This window comes from Trachypithecus francoisi, unplaced genomic scaffold (genome assembly GCF_009764315.1).
Source record: "Trachypithecus francoisi isolate TF-2019V2 unplaced genomic scaffold, Tfra_2.0 Lachesis_group8, whole genome shotgun sequence".
In the NCBI taxonomy this organism is placed as follows: Eukaryota; Metazoa; Chordata; class Mammalia; order Primates; family Cercopithecidae; genus Trachypithecus; species Trachypithecus francoisi.
Window position 1 is genome coordinate 62,201,821 of NW_022681473.1, and position 15,494 is coordinate 62,217,314.

Consider the following 15,494-nt stretch of genomic DNA (forward strand, 5'->3'; position numbering starts at 1 on the left):
ATTTCAGTTCAAGGTTGAGAGTGGCTGGAGCCTATCCTGGGCAGCTCAGGGTGCCAGGTGGGAACCAACCCTGAATCGGATGCCATTCCACTGCAGGGCACACACACACATACACCACATACACACAAAGATACAAACACACACACTCTCTCTCTCTCTCTCTCTCTCTCTTTCTCTCTCTCTCTCTCCTCTCTCTCCCTCTCCCTCACTCAGACTGGGACCATTTATACATGCCAATTCACCTAAAGTGCACATCTTCGGGATGTGGGAGGAAACTGATGTACCTGCAGAAAGCCCATGCAGACATGGAGAGAATGTGCAAACTCCACACAGAGACAGTGGCCCCAGTCAGGAAGCAAGTTTTTATTTTCATCAGCATTATAATCAAACAAGGTTGAATGAAGTGACATTATTCAGGAACCTGCTGTACTACTCCACTGCTTCCTGCAGAGAAATTCTGTCGTCCAAAGAATAGCACAGACAAAAAAGGAGATCTGTGAACTTATTTACTGTAATGTTTATTTTCTTTCTTTCTTTCTTTATTTTTTGAGACGGAGTTTCATCCTTGTTGCCCAGGCTGGGGTGCCGTGGCACCATCTCGGCTCACTGCAACCCCTGCTTTCCAGTTTCAAGCAATTCTCCTGCCTCAGCCTCCCGAGTAGCTGGGATTACAGGTGCCCACCACCATGCCCAGCTAACTTTTTTGTATTTTTAGTAGAGATGGGGTTTCACCATGTTGGCCAGGCTGATCTTGAACTCCTGACCTCATGATCTGCCCGCCTCAGCCTCCCAAAATCCCTCAGCTGGGATTACAGGCATGAGCCACCATGCCTGGCCTGCAATTATTTTCTACCAGGCTTTTGGAAACAAAAATTTGTAAACAACTACTGTGGCAAAGTCCACAGGCACACTAGACTGCCAGGTTCTTTTGCTTTTAGTTGCAATCATATTTCATAGAATCAAAGATTGATAGGAAGTCTTGATTCATAAAAATGAGGAAATAAATTATTACTTAAGAAGTATTGGCCAGGTGTGGTGGCTCACACCTGTAACCCCAGAACTTTGGGAGACTGAGACAGGAGGATCACCTGAGGTCAGGAGTTCGAGACCAGCCTGGTCCAACATGGTGAAACCCCATCTCCACTAAAAATACAAAAATTAGCTGGGCATGGTGGTTCATGCCTGTAGTCTCAGCTACTCTGGAGGCTGATGCAGGAGAATCTCTTGAACTTGGGAGGCAGAGGTTGCAGTGAACCGAGATCATTCCACTGCACTCCAGCCTGGGCAACAGAGTGAGACACCATCTCAAAAGAAAAAGAAAGAAAGAAAAAAAAAATTTTCACCAGGCACAGTGGCTTATGCTTGTAATCCCAGCATTTTGGGAGGCTGAGGCGGGTGGATCACTTGAGATCAGGAGTTTGAGACCAGCCTAGCCAACATGGCAAAACCCCATCTTTATTAAAAATACAAAAATTAGCTAGACGTGATGGTGCATGCTTGTAATCCCAGCTACTCGGGAGGCTGAGGCAAAAGAATCTTTGAACCCGGGAGTCAGAGGCTGCAGTGAGCCAAGATCATGACACTGCACTCCAGCCTGGGCTACAGAGTGAGACTCTGTCTCAAAAAAAGAAATATACTTTGGCAGATAGCATCATTTAAAATCTAGTGTCCAGGAAAGGAAAAGAGAAACAGTAATGATGCACTTTGGTTAGAAAAAATGAAAGCCATGCTTTAGAGGAGAATTCCCTTAGGTCATGCCTCCCATCATACCTCTCTAAAAATGACACTGTTATTGTTTCCAATGGCTCAACTATGCAAACGGTAATTCTATTTCTCAAGGATTCTACAAAATCTACCCAGCCACCCTTCCTTTAAAGAACTGCCACTCCTCTAACCTCATATGATCCTGCAGGGGCTGGAAATCGCAGCTCTCTCCATACCCTACACACACACTCCCACTATCACCACCATATTTAAATCTGTAATCCACACTATGCCAATCTGATTCTTCTCTTGTCATATGTGACTCTTGAGCAAAGACACTTAGAAATAAAAAGTGAATAAAGCTGAGTCATATGCAAGTAGCTAATTAGAAAAGGCCAATCCCCCAGGCATGGTGGTTCATGCCTGTAACCCCAGCAGTTTGGGAGGCCGAGGTGGACGGATAACAAGGTCAAGAGATTGAGACCATCCTGGCCAGCCAACATGGTGACACCCCATCTCTACTAAAAATACAAAAATTAGCTGGGCATAGTGGCACACACACCTGTAGTCCCAGCTACTCAGGAGGCTGAAGCAGGAGAATTGCTTGAACCTGGGAGGCGGAAGTTGCAGTGAGCTGAGATTGTGACACTGCACTTCAGCCCGGGTGACAGAGTGAGACTTGGTCTCAAAAAAAAGAAAAGAAAAGAAAAAAAAAATTTTCACCAGGCACAGTGGCTTATGCTTGTAATCCCAGCATTTTGGGAGGCTGAGGCGGGTGGATCACTTGAGATCAGGAGTTTGAGACCAGCCTAGCCAACATGGCAAAACCCCATCTTTATTAAAAATACAAAAATTAGCTAGACGTGATGGTGCATGCTTGTAATCCCAGCTACTCGGGAGGCTGAGGCAAAAGAATCTTTGAACCCGGGAGTCAGAGGCTGCAGTGAGCCAAGATCATGACACTGCACTCCAGCCTGGGCTACAGAGTGAGACTCTGTCTCAAAAAAAGAAATATACTTTGGCAGATAGCATCATTTAAAATCTAGTGTCCAGGAAAGGAAAAGAGAAACAGTAATGATGCACTTTGGTTAGAAAAAATGAAAGCCATGCTTTAGAGGAGAATTCCCTTAGGTCATGCCTCCCATCATACCTCTCTAAAAATGACACTGTTATTGTTTCCAATGGCTCAACTATGCAAACGGTAATTCTATTTCTCAAGGATTCTACAAAATCTACCCAGCCACCCTTCCTTTAAAGAACTGCCACTCCTCTAACCTCATATGATCCTGCAGGGGCTGGAAATCGCAGCTCTCTCCATACCCTACACACACACTCCCACTATCACCACCATATTTAAATCTGTAATCCACACTATGCCAATCTGATTCTTCTCTTGTCATATGTGACTCTTGAGCAAAGACACTTAGAAATAAAAAGTGAATAAAGCTGAGTCATATGCAAGTAGCTAATTAGAAAAGGCCAATCCCCCAGGCATGGTGGTTCATGCCTGTAACCCCAGCAGTTTGGGAGGCCGAGGTGGACGGATAACAAGGTCAAGAGATTGAGACCATCCTGGCCAGCCAACATGGTGACACCCCATCTCTACTAAAAATACAAAAATTAGCTGGGCATAGTGGCACACACACCTGTAGTCCCAGCTACTCAGGAGGCTGAAGCAGGAGAATTGCTTGAACCTGGGAGGCGGAAGTTGCAGTGAGCTGAGATTGTGACACTGCACTTCAGCCCGGGTGACAGAGTGAGACTTGGTCTCAAAAAAAAAGAAAAGAAAAGAAAAAAAAGAAAAGGCCAATCCCCTAGTCTCTGCTGCTGGATTTCCTGGAGTGGCCCTCATTCTTGGTCCTTCTTCAACCCTGCTTTACCAGTTCTTCCATACTTAATTATTCAATGTTTTATAATAAAGAATTTGGCAGATCTTTGTCCTGTGTTACTGGGAGGTACCCAATAAACTTTTGGAATATTCCCAGTGATAGGAATGTCTTTATTTGGGTCCCTTGGATCACATATGAGTTCAGGCTAATAAGATGACTCAGGATGGGGGTTGGGCACTAGAAAAATCAACCATGTGACTAGAGCATTGGGGCTCTGAGCCAGGTGATACCAATCCAACCTTTATGGGGGAAAAAGGGAGCTGGAAATTAAGTTCAATCATGTGCCTAATAATTTAATCAAACTTGCCTATGTAATGAAACCCTAAGAAAAATACTGAACACCAAAGTTCAGTTGAGTTTCCTGGCTGGCAAACACTCCAACACGCTGGAAAGGGAGATGTGTCCTGATTCCACAAGCAGAGGACACAAAAGTGCCATATTCAGGTCTCTCCCAGATCTTGCCCTATAAATTTCTTCTTTTGGCTGGTCCTGATCTGTAACTTTTATAATAAAATTGTGATCATACGTATAGGGCTTTCCTGAATTCTCGGAGTAGTCCTAGTTAATTATCAAACCTGAGAAGGCCATGGTAATACATGAATTGTAGCCAGCTGGTCAGAAGTGCAGGTGACCTGGGAACAGCTTGAAATTATGGCTGATGTCTGAAGTGAGAGTTATCTTACTGGGGGCTGTGAACTTGTGAAGTCTGTGCTAACTCTACATAATCATATCTATACTTTATATGGTTTCTGTGAGAAATAAATAAGTTAATATATGTAAAACATTTAGAAACAGTGCCTAGCACATATTAAATACTATTTAAATGTTAAAGTAGTTTTTCAGTTTTTGTTGTTGCTGCTGCTGTTTTTATTACTAAAGTCCAGAGTTGGCTAAGATAGAGATTAGAAAACTTTTCTGCTAAGATCTATATAACACAGAGAAAAGATTGGCTCCCAACATTAGTCAGAAAAATGTTAACAATGCTAATTACACAGATGGTACTGACACTAGCCAGCTAATGTTCTGAACACAAATGACCACTGCTGACATCTACATCATCTAGCTAAACTCAGAACAGCTAGTTTGAGCCAGTGCCAGAATATTACATGCTTTTTGTAGCCCTGGAAATCATCACTCCAGAGAGATTAGGGGCCTTTCTCTGAATAATGAAGCAAATTATTGGGAGGAAGAGGACATATAAAAACTCTTACTTTTAGTCTGTCAAATCACCAAGTATAACACACACTGAGCAAATTCTTTATTTTTTTAATTTTTTTTTTTTTTTTTGAGATGGAGTCTCACTCTGTCGCCCAGGGTGGAGTGCAGTGACACAATCTCAGCTCACTGCAAGCTCTGCCTCCCAGGTTCACATCATTCTCCTGCCTCAGCCTCCCGAGTAGCTGGGACTACAGGTGCATGCCACCATGCCCGGCTTTTTTTGTATTTTTTCAGTAGAGACTGGGTTTCACCGTGTTAGGCAGGATGGTCTCGATCTCCTGACCTCGTGGTCCACCCGCCTCAGCCTCCCAAAGTGCTGGGATTACAGGCGTGAGCCACAGCGCCCAGTCACACTGAGCAAATTCTGAAAGGGTACATATATATCATTTCTCATCTTAGCTGTGAACTACATCACTGTGCACTGAAATGCTTTTCTCCACTCGTGTTTAATGAGGACTCTCCCCCAAAAAACCTCACTCCATTGTCTTTCATTTTCCTGTAATTTAGAATACATTGGAAGTGTTCCAAATAGTTGCTAAGTCCAAAAATAAAGTCCTTACGAGAAAACTGCCTGGAGCTGTTTTCTAGCATTATGATTTAGTCCCTCTGTTTCTGCCCTCTCACTTCCTTTCCTAGATACTTCTACGTGAGCTTTCAGAGAAGGCCAGAATGCTCTCCCTGCCATCTTTAATTCTAAGTTCCCACTTTTGAAACCCACTCTTAAAAACCAGCCACCCTGTCCTCATGTTATTAGAGAAAAATAAGAAATCCAAAACTAAATGATGCTAATGGAAGATTTTTTTCCTGGTACTGCTGGTGAAGTTCTAAAGCTCATGTCACTGCTTGACCTTCATCAGTAGACAGCCTGAGTTGCTCGAGAGCTATTAAAGAAAAGCCCCCAGAAGGAACTCAGCTTCCAAAGATATCCAGGAAGCTCTCTCCTACAGCTGCCTAATTTTTCTTCTACATTGATAAAACATAGAGTTAACAGGAAGCATCCGCCTATCCATCCCATAATCAGGATTAGAATCCAGGTCTTCCTGCTTCACATTTAATGCTCTCTATCTACAATATAGATTATCCCTTTCAGATCTCAAATTCTATAAGCCTAAATTAAAATGTAAATAAAAATAGAAACTGCCTCATTCCTACCAAAACTAGTCTTCTCTACCCTAGACTAATGCTTTCAACCAAGAGGGTCTTGAAAAGCATTGGCTACAGAGCTGAAGTTCTAGGCCAAAGTTCTGGCTCCACTAAATGCATGATAATGACAAGTAACTTTATACAAACAGGCCTAAGGTTCCTCAAATAAAAACCAGGGATCCTGATAGTTACTTACATTTAACCCTGTTAGCATCAGAACCTGCCCTAAGAGATCCCGAGAAGAGAGATTGCTTCTAGTCTTACAATGTTATCTGTGCCCTAGCCATAACATAAATGGAGAGGAAGCTAAAGCACTGGTTTCCCCTTCCCTGTCAAGTCTCACACAATTAGACATGCTCTTTCACTAAGAACTCTGAAGGAAATGCTCCAGAAAAAAAAATGGTAATCATGGTTTAGCAGTTTTACACAAATCTGAAGTTTTCATTAAGCTCAACATGTGTCAGTAGAGTGGTATGACTAGTGAGACACCAGTATCTAATCAGACTGCATTAATGGATGCACAGGATTCAGAAACAAGAAGGTGACAGTCCTCCTCAACTCTGTGATGATAAAATCACATTTGGAGGTCTGCAGCCAACTATAGGATCTAAGAAACACATTAACAAAAGTGCTTATAGGCAGGAAATCAAGATGAGAAGGAGACTGAGAAAATGTTTTCTTCAAGAAGTAGGGCTACTTAACCTGGAAAAAAAGACAGACTCTACACTAGTGCTTTCAACCAAAATGATATAGAAAAGCTTTCAATCAAGATAGTATACAAAAGGAGAGAGTCTGTCTGTACCCTCACCCAATCTTTGAATTGTCTAGGACTCAGCAGAGCTGGGACTAAGCGGGAAGCTAGAGAAGAAAGGGGCTGCCTCAGAGACCAGCAAGCTCCCTATCTCTGGAGATGAAGCAGCAGAACCTGGAAGATTCCTATGCCAGGGTCAGGTGGGTGAGGAAAGGGGTAGGAATAGGATAGAATTCAAAAAGTATTCTAATGAAGAAAAACTCCAACTCTGGAGAACCTTCCCCCATGCCCAGCAGAGTGACTATATTCAGTCGTATTTAGTGACTGTATGTAGAATCATTTCAATAATTTGCCCTTTACTAAGCATTTTATATACATGTTCTTTTAAGGCCAAGTTGCTGCTTCTCTCTTCTCTAAACCTTCCCGCAACTAGGATTGATGACCAGGCTGCCTATTACCTTCTGATGACTTCCATGCCTTCCACAGGTCCTCCACGCTGATGAGCTTATCCTCACCATGGAAGGTGCTGTGTTTCACTGTTGGGTCATGGTAATTGAGGTCTTCCCTCAGGAACTGCAAGGGAAAAATATACAAGTCACAAGAGATACCTAGGAGTCAGCCGGTCAAGATCTCCACACAGGTCACCTGCCTCTAGCTAGCCATAACACATTCCATCTACCCAACATACAAGTGTATCACATCACTCATGTATCCTTCCTTATGCACATGTCTTAGTTGCCAACTAAACTATCACTTCCTCTTTGTTATATGTCTCACTTGAAAAATATATATAAATTAGAAATTCCTTTCTCATATTTTTTAGTTATGAAAAGACAAAAATGACAGTTAACTGAAAATCAATAAGCTAAAAGGGGAAAGAAAAAAGGAAGGAAGAATTTAAAATGTTTGAGTACTTGCTTATATATTAAGCAATATTCTAATTTCCACAATATTTTTTCATCAAATCTTCACAACCAATGAATTATCACTCTTAATTTATAAATGAGAACAGTAATACTCTTGAAGATAATGCCATTTGCCCCAAATTACATTAGGTTTAGACAGGTTAATTTACTGTGATGATTGTTTGTTTGTTTGTCTTGACACAGAGTCTCGCTCGTCGCCCAGGCTGGAGTGCAGTGGCATCATTTCGGCTCAATGCAACCTCCACCTCCCAAGTTCAAGTGATTCTCTTGTCTCAGCCTCCTGAGTAGCTGGGATCACAGGCACGTGCCACCCAACCCAGCTAACTTTTTGTATTTTAGTAAAGATGGGGTTTCACCATTGCCCAGGCTGGTCTCAAACTCCTGAGCTCCGGCAATCCACCCGCCTCGGCCTCCCAAAGTGCTAGGATTACAGGCATGAGCCACTGCGCCCGGCCAACTGTGATGGTTTTAAAATATGTCCACAAATTGTTTGACAATCCTCCCATTAAAGGTGGATTTCCCTCCCCTTTAATATAGGCTGACATTAGTGACTCATCTTCTAACAACTAGAATGTAGCAGCAATGATGTTGCATGACACCCAAGTCTAGGTTAGAAAAAGTGATACAAATTTCACCTGGCTCTCTCTCTTTTGGGACACATGCCTGAGGGGCCCTGAGCCAACATGTAAGAAGCCTAACTACCCTGAAGCCACCCTGCTGGAGACATCATGTGGAAGTCTATGTAGAGATACACATCCGTGAGTAGCCCTAGCTGTTTTGAGTCTTCAAGTTCAGGAGTCAGATATGTGAGTGACTGAGACTTAGTTGATTCCAGTCCCCAGCTCTGCAATCAAATTGGATATAGAAGGAATATACCTCAACACAATAAAGGCCATATATGACAAACCCACATCTAATATATTGAACAGGAAAAAGTTGAAAGCTTTCCCTCTAAAATCTGGAACAAGACAAGGATGCCCTCATTCACCACTATTTTCAACATAGTAATGAAAGTCCTAGCCAGAGCAATTAGGCAAGAGGAAAGGAAGGGAAGGAAAGGAAGGAAGAGAAGGAAGGAAAGAAGGAAGGCATCCAAATTGGAAAGGAGGAAGTCAAACAGCCCCACCAAGCAGACAACATGAGCTTATCTTTTTTTTTTTTTTTTTTTTTTTTTTTTTATTTAGACAGGCTCTTACTCTGTCACCCAGGCTGTAGCGCAGTGGCACAATCTCAGCTGACTGCAACCTCTGCCTCCTGGGCCTCAAGAGATCCTCCCATCTCTGCCTTCCAAGTAGCCGGGACTACAGGTGTGCACGCCACCCAACCTGGCTAATTTTTTGTATTTTTGGTAGAGATGGGATTTTACCACATTACCTAGGCTGGTCTCAAACTCCTGATTTCAAGGGATCCACCCACCTCTGCTTCCCAAAGTGCTGGAATTACAGGTGTGAGCCACTGTGCCCAGCCAATAACATGATATTAAATCTAGAAAAACCTACAGACACCACCAAAAAACTGTTAGAACTAGTAAACAAATCTGAAAAAGAAATCAAAAAAGCAATCCCATTTACAATAGCTACAAAAAATAATAAAATACCTTTAAGAATAAATTTAACCAAGGAGGTAAAAGATCTCTACAATGAAAACTGTAAAATACTGATGAACTAAATTGAAGAAGACACAAATAAATGAAAAGATATCCCATGTACATGGGTTGGAAGAATTAATATTGTTAAAACATTCATACTACCCAAAGCAATCTACAGATTCAGTGTAATCCCTATCTAATTTCAATGACATTCTTCAGAGAAATAGAAAAAAAAAATCCTAAAATTCATATGGAACCATAAAGAACCCTGAATAGTCAAAGCCATCTTGAGCAAAAAGAATAAAGCTAGAAGAATCACACCATCTGACTTTAAAATATTCTCCAAAATAATAGTAACCAAAACAGCATGGTGCTGGCATAAAAACAGACATATAGACCAATGGAAAAGAATACAGAACACAGGAATAAAATCCACATATGTATAGCCAATTGATTTTAGACAAATGCATGAACGAACATTCAGGAAAGGACAATCTCTTCAATAAATGGTACTGGGGGCCGGGCGCGGACTCATGCCTATAATCCCAGCACTTTGGGAGGCCAAGGCAGATGGATCGCCTGAAGTCGGGAGTTGGAGACCAGCCTGGCCAACACGGTGAAACCCCATCTCTACTAAAAATATAAAAATTAGCCGGGCGTGGTGGCAGGCGCCTGTAATTCCAGCTACTCAGGAAGCTGAAGGAGAATCACTTGAACCCAGGAAGCAAAGGTTGCAGTGAGTCGAGATCATGCCATTGCACGCAAGCCTGGGCAACAGAGCGAGACTCCATTTCAAAAAAAAAGCGGGGGGGTACTGGGAAAACTGGCTATCTACATGCAGAAGAATAAAACTGTACCCTATCTCTCACTACCTGCAAAAGTCAACTCAAAATGGATTAAAGACTTAAATGTGGGCCAGGCACGGTGGCTCATGCCTGTAATCCCAGCACTTTGGGAGTCCAAGGCAGGAGGATTGCCTGAGCCCAGGAGTTCAGACCAGCCTGGGCAACATAGTGAGACCTTGTCTCTACAAAAAAAAAAAAGTTATATATATAAAAAAAATGACTTAAACGTAAGACCTGAAACCATGAAACTACTAGAAGAAAACATAGGGGAAATACTTCATGACATTGGTCTGGGCAAGGATTTTTAAGACCTCCAAAGGACAGGCAACAGTCAGGCACGGTGGCTCATGCCTGTAATCCCAACACTTTGAGAAGCCAACGTGGGTGGATCACCCGAAGTCAGGAGTTCGAGACCGGCCTGGCCAACATGGCAAAACCCCATCTCTACTAAAAATATAAAAATCAGCCAGGCGTGGTGGTGCATGCCTGTAATCCCAGTTACTTGGGAGGCTGAAGCAGGAGAATCACTTGAACCCAGGAAGCAGAGGTAGCAGTGAGTTAATATCACACCACTGCACTCCAGCCTAGGCAACAGAGAGAGATACTGCCAAAAAAAAAAAAAAGCAACAACCCACAGGCAACAAAATACAAAAATAGATACATGGGATTAAATCAAAATAAAATGGAAACAATGAAGTGAACAGACAACCTACAGAATGGGAGAAAACATCTACAAATTATACATCTGACAAGTTAACATCTAGAATATATAAGGAACTTGAACAACTCAATAGAAAAAAAAACAGATTAAAAAATGGGTGAAAGATCTAACTAGACATTTCTCAAAAGAAAACAAACAAGACTGAGCACAGTGGTTCATGCCTGTAATCACGGCACTTTGGGAAGCCAAAGTGGGAGGATCACTTGACCTCAGGATTTTGAGACCAGCCTGGACAGCATAGGAGACTCCATCTGTACAAAAAAAAAATTAGCCAGGTGCGGTGGTTTATGCCTGTGGTTCCAGTTATAGGCTGAAGCTAGAGTCTGAGGTCAGAGGATCCACTGAGCTTTGGAGATCAAGGTTGTAGTGAGTTGTGATCATGCCACTGTACTGCAGCCTGGGTGACAGAGTGAGACCTTGTCTCAGAGAAAAAGAAAAACAAAGGCCAAAAGATATGTGAAATATATGCTCAATATCACCAAGGAGTGCAACAAGGCAAAAGATAAGAAGGTGACTTTAAAGCAAATATTTAGGCCGGGCGCGGTGGCTCAAGCCTGTAATCCCAGCACTTTGGGAGGCCGAGACGGGCGGATCACGAGGTCAGGAGATCGAGACCATCCTGGCTAACATGGTGAAACCCCGTCTCTACTAAAAATACAAAAAACTAGCCGGGCGAGGTGGCGGGCGCCTGTAGTCCCAGCTACTCGGGAGGCTGAGGCAGGAGAATGGCGTGAACCCGGGAGGCGGAGCTTGCAGTGAGCCGAGATTGCGCCACTGCACTCCAGTCTGGCGACAGAGCGAGACTCTGCCTCAAAAAAAAAAAAAAAAAAAAAAAGCAAATATTTAAAGGAGGTGTGGGAGAAAGGCATGCAGAATAACTGGGAGAAGAGTATCCCAAGAATGGAGAAGGGCAGATGCAAAGTCCTGAGGTGACAGAACATACTTAGTATGTTCAAGGAATAACAAGAAGGCCAGTATGGCTAGAGAGAAATGAGTAAGGTGGTGACTAGCAGGAGATGAAGTCAAAGAAGCCACAGGGTTCCAGAATACACAGAGTCCCCTTTTTAGGCTTTTTTTTTTTTTTTTTTTTAGATGGAGTTTCATTCTTATTGCCCAGGCTGGAGTGCAGGGGCACAATCGTGGCTCACTGCAATCTCCACCTCCCAGGTTCAAGCAATTCTCCTGCCTCAGCCTCCTGAGTAGCTGGGATTATAGGCATGTACCACCACGCCTGGCTAATTTTGTATTTTTTAATAGGGACAGGGTTTCTCCATGTTGATCAGGCTGGTCTTGAACTCCAGACCTCAGGTAATCCACCTGCCCCAGCCTCCCAAAGTGCTGGGATAACAGGCGTGAGCCACTGCACCCAGCTGCCTTTTTAGGCTATTATCAAGACTTTGATATTTCACTCTGAGATGGGAGCTGTTACAGGGATTTGAACAGAGGTATAACATGAACACATTTATATTTTTAAAACAATTTCTCTGGATACTGTGTTAAAAAGTAGACTATAAAAAGGAAAGGTCAGATACAGAGAAATCACTCAGGTGGCTGTTGCAATAATGAGAGCTAATGTTGGCTTGAAACAAGGTGGTAGCTGTGAAAGTGATGAGAATTTGTCAGAATTGGGATATATTTTACAGATCAAATCTGCTGTTCTCATGATTTTTTAGTTTTGATTAATCAAGTTCTTCAAGATATACCCTTCTTTGGTCCTCATAGGCTCCAACCTAGAACCTTTAATCTAAGACTAGAGAGACAGTTATCACAAGCAGGCCTTGGGAGCAGAAACGCCAAAATCTCCAAGGAAGGAGATTTTTTGCCATTATCAGATAACTCGAGCAAACCATCTGACATGAGATACCAGCTGCTTATAGGAAACCAACAAGAAATAGACTCATTTTTATAGTCAAGTCTGATCACTGAGGTATGGGGAGAGCAGAGAAACTCAGAAAAAAAGTACAAGGAAGATCTGCACAGGGACTCACATACAGACCCTACTGGTGCCACAAAGCACACAAAAAACAAGTAGGGTCAGAAAACAAGGTCAGAGAGAAGATGATGCCAAAAGAGGAACTGGCAAATAGAAGCTCTACCTGAAGGAAGGTACTTATGCTGAATGGGAAATGTACCCATTTCCCATTTAGAAAATAAAGAAATGAAGCTGCAACAATCAGGCCTTAAGAGTCAGAAAGGCAGAACCTGGTGCACTTTCAAGATGGCCAAATAGGAACAGCTCCAGTCTACAGCTCCCAGTGAGATCAACGCAGAAGTCAGGTGATTTCTCCATTTCCAACTGAGGTACCTGGTTCATCTCATTGGGACTGGTTGGACAGTGGGTGCAGCCCATGGAGGGTGAGCCAAAGCAGGGCGGGGCCTCGCCTCACCCAGGAAGTGCAAGGGGTGAGGGGATTTCCCTTTCCTAGCCAAGGGAAGCCGTGAGTGACTACCTGGTGGAACGGTACACTCCTGCCCAAAGACTGCACTTTTCCCATAGTCTTCGCAACCGGCAGACTCAGGAGATTCCCTCCCGTGCCTGGCTTGGCGGGTCCCATGCACACAGAGCCTTGCTTGCTGCTAGCACAACAGTCTGAGATTGACCCGGGAAGCTGGAGCTTGGTGGGGGAAAGGCATCCGCCATTGCTGAGGCTTGAGTAGGCAGTTCTATGCCTACAGTGTAAATAAAGTGGCAAGGAGCTCAAACTGGGTGGAGCCCACCACAGCTCAGCAAGGCCTACTGCCGCTGGGGGCAGGGCATATCTGAACAAAAGGCAACAGACAGCTTCTGCAGACTTAAACGTCCCTGCCTGACAGCTCTGAAGAGAACAGTGGTTCTACAGCACAGTGTTTGAGCTCCGATAATGGACAGACTGCCTCCTCAAGTGGGTCCCTGACCCCTGTGTAGCCTGACTGGAAGACACCTCCCAGTAGGGACCAACAGATACTTCATACAGGTGGGTGCCCCTCTGGGACAAAGATTCCAGAGGAAGGATCAGGCAGCAATATTTGCTGTTCTGCAGCCTCCACTGGTGATACCTAGGCAAACAGGGTCTGGAGTGGACCTCCAGCAACTCCAACAGACATGTAGCTGAGGGGCCTATCTGTTAGAAGGAAAACTAACAAACAGAAAGGAATAGCATCAACATCAACAAAAAGGACATCCACACCAAAACCCCATTGTAGGTCACCAACATCAAAGACCAAAGGTAGATAAAAACCACAAAGATGGGGAGAAACCAGAGCAGAAAGGCTGATAATTCCAAAAACCAGAACGCCTCTTCTCCTCCAAAGGAACAAAACTTCTTGCCAGCAAGGGAAGAAAACTGGAAAGCAATAAAAAGCAGAGTTTGCAATCCTGGTCTCTGATAAAACAGACTTTAAACCAACAAAGATCAAAAGAGACAAAGAAGACCATTACCTAATGGTAAAGGGATCAATTCAACAAGAAGAGCTAACTATCCTAAATATATATGCACCTAATACAAGAGCACCCAGATTCATAAAGCAAGTTCTTAGAGACCTACAAAGAGACTTAGACTCCCATACAATAATAATGGGAAACTTTAACACCCTACTGTCAATATTAGACAGATAAACAAGACAGAAAATTAACAAGGATATCCAGGATTGGAACTCAGCTCTGGACCAAGCAGACCTAATAGACATCTACAGAACTCTCCACCCCAAATCAACAGAATATACATTCTTCTCAGCATCACATCACACTTATTCTAAAATTGACCACATAGGTGGAAGTAAAACACTCTTCAGCAAATGTAAAAGAACAGAAATCACAACAAACTGTCTCTCAGACCACAGTGCAATCAAATTAGAACTCAGGATTAAGAGGTTCACTCAAAACTCCACAACTACGTGGAAACTGAACAACCTGCTCCTGAATGACTACTGGGTAAATAATGAAATTAAGGCAGAAATAAAGATGTTCTTTGAAACCAATAAGAACAAAGACACAAAATACCAGAATCTCTGGGACACATGTAAAACAGTGTGTAGAGAGAAATTTACAGTACTAAATGCCCACAAGAGAAAGCAGGAAAGATCTAAAATCAACACCCTAACATCACAATTAAAAGAACTAGAGAAGCAAGAGCAAACAAATCGAAAAGCTAGCAGAAGACAACAAATAACTAAGATCAGAGCAGAACTGAAGGAGACAGAGACACAAAAAATCCTTCAAAAAAAATCAATGAATCAGCCGGGCGCGGTGGCTCACGCCTGTAATTCAGCACTTTGGGAGGCCGAGGCGGGCAGATCACGAGGTCAGGAGATCGAGACCACCCTGGCTAACACAGTGAAACCCCCATCTCTACTAAAAAAAAAATACAAAAAATTCAGCTGGGCATGGTGGCGGGCACCTGTAGTCCCAGCTACTTGGGAGGCAGAGGCAGGAGAATGGCGTGAACCCGGGAGGCGGAGCTTGCAGTGAGCCAAGATCGTGCCACTGACTCCAGCCTGGGCGATGGAGAGAGACTGTCTCAAAAAAAAAAAAAAAAAAAAAAAAAAAAAAAAAAAATCAATGAATCCAGGGGCTGGTTTTTGAAAACATCAACAAAATAGACCACTAGCAAGACTAATAAAGAAGAAAAGAGAGAAGAATCAAACAGATGCAGTAAAAAATGATAAAGGGAATATCACCACCGATCCCACAGAAATACAAACTACCATCAGAGAATACTATAAACATCTCT

The 15,494-nt window shown here is 43.1% G+C and overlaps 1 protein-coding gene across 6 annotated transcripts in view; it reads right to left on the reverse strand.

Annotated features, from left to right (window-relative positions):
• STIM1 (stromal interaction molecule 1) overlaps nt 1-15,494 on the reverse strand; it is a 222,740-nt gene that overhangs the window by 58,112 nt on the left and 149,134 nt on the right. For all 6 annotated transcript variants that reach the window (XM_033206878.1, XM_033206880.1, XM_033206875.1 and 3 more), the window contains one exon: nt 7,164-7,278. In XM_033206878.1, the coding sequence (XP_033062769.1) occupies nt 7,164-7,278 (115 nt within the window). The remainder of the gene's footprint in view (nt 1-7,163; nt 7,279-15,494) is intronic.